The 8,129-nt window shown below is 45.8% G+C and overlaps 1 protein-coding gene across 1 annotated transcript; it reads left to right on the plus strand.

Annotated features, from left to right (window-relative positions):
- LOC112099931 lies at positions 1-2,902 on the plus strand. Its single transcript, XM_024187464.1, has 5 exons — positions 1-53; positions 851-1,425; positions 1,800-2,098; positions 2,297-2,477; positions 2,601-2,902. The coding sequence occupies exons 1-5, from the start codon at positions 1-3 to the stop codon at positions 2,900-2,902; spliced, it is 1,410 nt and encodes a 469-aa protein (XP_024043232.1).
- The last annotated feature ends 5,227 nt before the right edge of the window (positions 2,903-8,129 follow it).

The following is an 8,129-nucleotide window of genomic DNA, read 5'->3' on the forward strand; positions in this document are numbered from 1 at the left end:
ATGGGTCTTCAACCACCGAATGTGGGTAAACGTGTTCTCCCCAGCGGTTTGGGGTATGGCGAAACTGTCGTGTGTTCGTGAGATCGTGTCCTCTTTCTTTTAGTGACGAGTACTTGGTCAGTATTCACTTCTGGTCGGCTCGTGCTCCATAAAAGATACACGACCAAGAATTTACTTGTTACACTCAGTTAGGGAAACTTGCCCCTGGGTAAGAAATGAGGAGATGTCTGACTAGTACTTTTTATTACTCAACACCAGTCCCCAGTTTCTGGTCTCACGAGTGAAACGAGTTAAGATTAGAAACTAAGAATTGAATCCGGCCACCTCCGGGTAGCATCCTCCTGGTACTTGTTTTATTGTTATGGACTCGAGGTGATATTTCTATCTAGAGGGTTTCTGGCCTGGGTATGGGTATTCGTGAGCGTATCCATTACGCTGTTGGGCTGACATCCCATCATGTTGTCTTAATTGCCGATGACGTGGCACTTCCTACACTCTGTGTTTGAAATTTGAAACAGCGGCTTATCTATCCTCGATACGCGGCGATTGAACTGACACCCGCGTAACTTAAACGCTTCTATTTTATCTTTCGTCTAAAATCCCTAATTTGAAAGCTCTATTCTGTTTCTCTTTTCGTCATTCTGTCATAAGCCAACTCCTTTTCTTGAACCAAACGTGTTTTCTACACCGGAGATTTTCATTTTCTTGGCTCTCTCACCGTCACGGCAGCACCACCGGTGCCGATTTCTTTCAGGTATCGCCCTTAACCCCTTTTTTGGTTGTTGTTGCTTGGGTTCTGCACTATTCTTTCATACCGATATACTTGGATTTGTTGTACTTTTCTCTTAAGATTTCACTATGTCAAGACAAAGGGGAAAAAAATTGTAGATGAGAGTGATGAAGAGATAGATTCCTACCCCAATTTGTCAAGACCCACTGACCCCCAAAACCCTTCTAGTAGCGTAGGCCCTTCTTACAATAGGGATGCCCTTGAGTACCCCCGACCAGGAGTCGTTCCACCTCCTTCTGATAGTGAGCCCAGTGGGAACCGCGGTGGTCCAGCGTCAGGTTCTGGGGAGAATCACGGTTCTGACGGGACTGAGATCCCCGAAAAAGAGGGTGGCGATGAGGAGTGTTACTCCGAGCCGAGCCGACCCGTCAAGAAGAGCAATCTTAGTCATAGGACAGAGGATGATTCCTATCTCATTGACTACCTCGATTGTGCCACCACCCATACTAACCTACTTAAATTGAGAACCCTCTACCTAATCCCCAACAACGTTCTCCTCACTATCCTCGGGAAGGGTGATAGTCGTCCTCCTAAGGGATATGTTACTTTGCATATGGAGAGTTTCAAATTAGGAGCCAGATTGCCCCTCCAACCTTATTTTGTTAAAATTCTAGGCGGAATGCATTTGGCTCCTGGTCAGCTTCACCCAAACGGATGAAGGGTACTCTCGACCCTTTTGTATTGTGGGAAAGGTGTGAGCTCGGGGAGCTTTCCCTTGTGGAAATAAAGCACTTGTACTAGCTGAGGAACAGTCCAAAAGAAGCAGGCTGGTATTACTTCATGTCGAGCTCTGCAAAAAGGAAACCAATCGTCGGCTGTCCCTCCTTGTGTAAAAAGTGGAAGAACAAATTCTTCTTTGTTGGGGAGAATTGGTGCCCAGCGATCCATTCGCTTGGTGGTGATATTCACCTTCCAACGCGTTTTGTCACCCTAGGTCGTTTATTTTTCTTTACACTTCACGTCTCTGGTTGTCACTTATTTGTTTCTTTAACCTTGTTTATGCTTTCAGACTCGTGGGGCCTACTCAGTAAACTCGACAAAAATTCGTTACTCAAAGTTGAAACTACTTTGGTGAACACATCCCATTGTCAAGATCTCTTATCGCCTATGAATCTCTTTAGATCTGGTCTGGTTGACGTTGTTGTCGGGATAGACAATAAGATCCTTAGTGCCATGTCAAGGAAACGTGCTCGAGTGAATCCAGGAATGCTCCCCTTCTTAAGAAGAAAAGCAATGTCGGTCCTTCTAAAGTTCCTGCTCATGCTCTGCCCCGTCCTCCGCCTCGAAAGAATAGCGGAGAGTTATAAGGTCAGCACTCAATCTGGAGATTGGACCTCGCCGCTTCCCCCTCGGGACTAGGGCGACTATTTGACTCCGTACCAGAAGGATTACGTCAAATCAGTAGGGCCCAAAATGGTCAAGGATATTGAGAGCATGAGCCTTGGCGAGCTGGGGGGCTCTGTCCAGAGGGTTGCTTTTAAGATTGCCACTCTGGTCTCCTGCTAGAAGAGTAGGTCCGTGCGTTATGAGAGGAAGCAACACGCGAAGATTCAGGACCTGAAGAAAAAGGCTGAGTCTGCTGATCGCTTTAAGGAGCAAATGCTCAATCTGCATAGGCAGGTTTTGGACTTGGAGGAGAAAGTCACTATTGCTGAGTCCAAGTCTTCTAAGCTCGAGAGCGAGTTAGGTGACTTGAAGTCTGATCTCGAGGCTGCATAAAGCGAGCGAGACACTTTAAAGACGGCTTACGAGGAGCAAATCAAGTCCTTGAACGAGCAGATAGCTGAACTAAAAGGTAAATCTGCTGAAGTGGACAACCGACTGGATGCGAAGTATGATTATGGGCTCGCCTTTTGCTATAAATGCATCATGTTCGTGCTCAAGAAAGAATACCCGGAGCTGAACATAGGCAAGTTGGAGGCAGAAGTACAGGTGTATATGGTCGAGAAGGGCCAAGGGGATAAGGGCCTGGGGGACCAAGATCAGGGCAAGGCTCCTTCAAGTGGGGAGCAGGAGAAGGAGGTAGGAGACCCATCTCTAGGTGCGGGTCCCTCTCTGTTTGAGATTGCAAATCACTCTTCCGCTGAAGTTGCTGAGCCTTATAATCCATGAATTTTGTTCTTCATGTAAATCATAAATTTTCTATTTTGTTTATGACCGTCAGAACTTTTATAGACTCGTGGTACCTTTCTAATTGTTTTTATTAAATTTTTCTTTATGGATTGCCCTGGAAAGCAATTTGGGGAACTGTGCTTGCTTGTCTTTAGGCTATTCAGTGCCTTAAGAAGCGTGGTAGACTTTGCGTGCTCGTCCCTAAGCGATGGAGCGGGAATAGGCATGTATTTGCCTTAATAGAATTTGTTTAATTTTCCAGCTCGTCCTTTAGTCGACCGAGCAGGAATAGACACATGTTTTGCCATAGCTAATTTTGTAGAGTTTGCTTGCTGGTCCTTTAGACGACCGGGCAAGAATAGACACATGTTTGCCTTAGCGAATTTTGTAGAATTTACCTACTGATCCTTTAGACGACCGAGCAGGAATAGGCACATGTTTTGCCTTAGTAAAATTTATTCTAACAAGATAGCCATGAGCTGAATTCATCTCTATTGAAGTTTTGAAGGTTACAACAGGTAGAACACACACTCATGCTACAACTCATTAATACATCTAATGAAAATAACTTAATGAGAAGAAACTTCATAAAGTACTTTGCTTACTGGAAATATTTCTTTAAGTGCTCAGAATTCCATGATCTTTTCACCTCTCGTCCATCCAGGTGGGCCAGCTTATATGCTCCTGGGCCAGTTGGTCGTACCACCCTATATAGGCCTTCTCAGTTCGGGCCAAGAACGCCCTGGTTAGGATCTCTTGTGTTTTGGTTCACCTTTTTAAGCACCCAATCCCCGGCTCGGAATTGCCTTATGCGTACATTCTGGTTGTAGTAGCGCATAATCATTTGTTGGCACTGAGCTACCTTCCACGAGGCCCTTTCTCTTTTCTCCTCCAGCTCCTCATTGAAATATTCTGTCCCGTGTGTCCCTATTCCAATTTCTGCTAGGACCACAGCCTCATGACCGAAGGCTAAGGCAAACGGGGTTTCTCTCGTTGTGGTTTTATGTGTTGTCAGGTAAGCCTATGATACTCTCGGTAGTTCATCAACCCAAGCTCCCTTCTTCTCTCCCAGCCTGGTTTTCAGGAGCTTTTTTATAACCTTGTTGGCTGCCTCTACCTGCCCATTTGCCTAGGGATGTGCCGGGGAACAAAACTTCAACTCTAAGCCTAAGTTTTGGCAAAACCCTCTGAAATTGTGGTTGTCAAATTGTCTCACATTGTCCGTTATGATGGCATAGGGGATTCTGTATTTGTAAATGATGTTCTTCTAGACAAAACCAGTTGTTTTCTTCTCCGTGATTTGGCTAAGGGCTTCCACTTCCACCAATTTCTTGAAGTAGTCTATAGCCACAATTGCATGTGTTGCAGCTCTTCGCCCTTTGGGCAATGGACATATCAAGTCAATCCCCCACTGGGCAAAGTGCCAAGGGGATGACATAGCAGTTAGTGTCTCTGGGGGCTGAGCATGGATATATAAGAAACTTTGGTAGGCTTTACAACTTCTGGTCATCTCCTTCGCATCCTGGAGCATGGTTGGCCAAAACTATCTCTGTCGTAGCATTTTGAACGCTAAAGTCCTTGCTCCCGAATGATTGCCACATATTCTTTCATGTATTTCTCTTAACACATAATTAGCTTCCTCGTCGTCTAAGCACCTCAACAGGGGTAAGGTGAACCTTTGGCGGTAAAGTACCCCATCAAGTAATGTATACCTTGCCGCTCGGCATTTCAACTTCCTTACTTGCTTTCTATCCTCTGGTAAAATGCTGTCACGGATATACGAGAGAATTGGATTCATCCAGGACTTTTCGGCGTCTACCTTCATTATTTCTATTTCCTCCCCTATGCTTGGCGAGGTCCTTACTTCTACTGGGACTGACTTGGGCAACTTCGGATCTGCAGTCGCGGCCATTCTGGCAAACATATCTGCTCGATAATTCTCAGTCCTGGCTATCTGCTTTATTTCTACCTCTCGAAAGAGCCCAATCATCTTCTTTGCCTTCTTCAAATAAATCTCCATCTTCTCTCCCCTTGCCTGAAAATGCTCACTAAGCTGATTACAGACCAGCTGAGAATCTGCTAAGATCTCTACCCTTTCTAGTCATAGTGCATGTGTCAGCCTAAGCCTAGTAATGAAGGCTTCGTACTCTGCCTGGTTATTCATGAGCTGGAACTCGAATTTTACTGCATAAGAGACCTTGGTCCCTTCTGGGCTCCGTATCACCACCCCTGCTCCGGACCCTTGGGCACTGCGTGATCCATCGACCATTATCAACCATACCCTCTTTGGCCTTTCTTACTTAGCTGGTTGCTCCCCGTGAACCCATTCCTCTGGTTCTATATAGTCCAATACAAAATTGGCTAAGGCTTGGGCTTTGACCGCTCCTTGGAGTCGGTAAGTTAAGTCAAACTTGCTCAGCTCCATAGACCATTTTACTAACCGACCAGATGCATCTGGTTTTAGGAGCGTTTACCGGAGAGGTTGATCAGTCATCACAACTATTAGGTGCGCCTGAAAGTATGGTCTGAGCTTACGTGCTGCTATTGCTAAAGCCAGCGTCCATTTCTTTATCACGGGATATCTGGTTTCCGCGTCCACCAAGGCCTTGCTAGTGTAGTACACTGGGTGTTGCTTTCCTTTATCTTCTCTGACTAACACCGAACTGGTAGCCCACTTGGAGATAGCCAAGTACAAGTACAACTCGTCGCCCTCTCTCGGTGTTGATAACAGTGGGGCACTGCCAAGATACTCCTTCAGCTGCCTAAATGCCTCCTCGTATTTTGTTGTTCACTCTATTTTCCTTCTCTTTCTTATAATTTGGAAGAAAGGGTGACATTTATCTGTGGCCCTCGAAATGAACCGGTTCAATGCTGCCAATTTCTTTGTAAGGCTTTGCACCTCTTTGACTGTTTGGGGGGACTTCATTTTTATCACTGCCCGTATTTTTTCTAGGCTGGCTTCTATTCCTCGGTGGCTCACCAAGAACCCCAAGAATTTACCCGAGCTAACTCCAAATGCACATTTCTCGAGATTCAACTTCATTCGATATTTCCTTAGCAGGTCAAAGGTTTCTTCCAAATGCTGCACATGGTCTACTAGCTCTCTGGACTTCGTAATCATATCATCCACGTACACTTCCATGGTGTGACCAATTAATGGCTTGAAAATCTTATTCACCAACTTTTAATAGGTTGCCCCTGCGTTTTTCAAGCCAAATAACATTACCCTGTAGCAAAACAAACCCATGTTAGTTATAAACATAGTGCTCTCCTCATCCTGTTTGTCCATGGGTATCTGATTATATCCAGAAAAAGTATCCATAAAGCTGAGCAGGCTGTGACCCGCCGTTGAATCAACCAACTGATCTATTTTAGGCAAGGGAAAACTATCCTTTGGGCATGCCTTGTTGAGGTCTGTGAAATCCACACACATTCTCCATTTCTCATTTGCCTTCTTTACCAACACCACATTGGAGATCTATTATGGATATTTAGCCTCCCTTATGAATCCTGCTCGCAATAGCTTCTTTACCTCAGCGTTTATGGCCTCGTACCTTTCCTGTTAAAACATTTCCTTTTTTGTCTCATTAGCCTAGCCCCCTTTCTGATAGCTAACTTATGACAGGCAACCACGGGATCAATTCCTAGCATGTCTTCATATGACCAGGCAAATATGTCTGCATGAGATTGTAGGTATCTTATTAGCTCACCCTTTGTAGCCTCGCCCAATCCTGACTCAATCTTTACTACTTTGCTCGGGTCATCCTTGCTTACCAGAACCTCCTCTAGTTTCTTAGTTGGTTCTTGGCGACCCTTCTTGGAGTCTCCTCGGCTATCCAATGTGGTAACTTGTAATGTTTCTTTGGTGGCTGTAGCATAACAAATCCTCGCTATCCTTTGGTCTCCTTTCACCACGCCCACAACCCCATTCACTCTATACTTCAACGCTAGATAATGCGTGGATATGACACATTGACTTACCCTCATGAAAGGTCGCCTAAGTATTATATGGTAAGGGCTTTTCTCCTCCACCACCACAAAGTCCAGCATTACCGTTTTTTCAAACGGTTTTGATCCCACAGTAATCGACAGCTTGATGATCCCCATGTGAGTCAACCGTTCTTCACCAAATCCCTTCAAGGGTGTGTTCGTCCGCTCCAACTTCAAGTCTGCGATTCCCATCTCATCCAATGTCGACTTAAAAAGTATATCGACCGAGCTACCTGTGTCCACCAATATCTGCTGGAACTCTTTACCCGCCACGGTCACCTTAATTACTAGTGTGTCCTCGTGGGGGTATAAGACACATTCTTCGTCATCGTCTGTCCACATAATGGGAACTTGTCTCACCTTCGCCCTCTTGGCTGCCGGCAAATTGAAAAACACTTCTTTACTGGTCAGGGCATATCGTCCATAATTCTTCCTAGCCCTGTTTGAATCTCCAGCCAATGTCGGCCCTTCTGCTATCACCTGGATGGTTGGCTGATCACGCTCCAGACTCCTTTCAGTTCCATCCCCCAACGTATACTGTGACTCTGTGACAGGAAATGCTTCATCTACATACTCATCCAGATATCGGTTTCTCACCAGATCCTCCACTTGGTTTTTCAAATCCCGGCACTGGCCGATGGTGTGACCATGAGTGTCGTGGAACTTGCAAAACCTGCCTTTATTCCGTTTATGAGCTGGTTTGGTTACAGGGGCAGGGGGATACAGGAGACCTCGTCCTTTAATCCTTTCATATAGCTCTTCCATAGAAACTTTCAGTGGGGTGTACTATTTATACACTAGGCTTCGGTCAATCAATTGGACTGCTCGGCTGTCGTGAAAATCGTCTCGGGCCGGGGCTAGGGGTGGCTGGTTTGGTCGGCTAGTTTTGGGGTTAATTGCATTCAACACCCTGGGAGTATTGTGATAAGGATGGGCAGCCATCTGCCGGAATTCTCGCTGCCGCTCCAGGAATGAGGGGCGCTGAGGCTGAGCTCGGCTGTGTTGGAATTGTTGTGGTCTTTGAGTTATCGGGTAAGGGCAGGGCCGAGCTGATGCTCCCCCCATTATTGATGATTCCCCAGCTCACTTTCCCGACCCGCTTCCACTCAGTATTCTCTTCTCCTTTCGCCTCAGCTCCTCCAACTGTTCACTCTTTACCCTCGCCATTTTCTCCTCTTCAATTTCTATATCTCTCTTCGTCTGCTTACACCCCGCTGAATAACTCTGAATGATGGGA

This window comes from Citrus clementina, unplaced genomic scaffold (genome assembly GCF_000493195.1).
Source record: "Citrus clementina cultivar Clemenules unplaced genomic scaffold, Citrus_clementina_v1.0 scaffold_9, whole genome shotgun sequence".
NCBI lineage: Eukaryota > Viridiplantae > Streptophyta > Magnoliopsida > Sapindales > Rutaceae > Citrus > Citrus x clementina.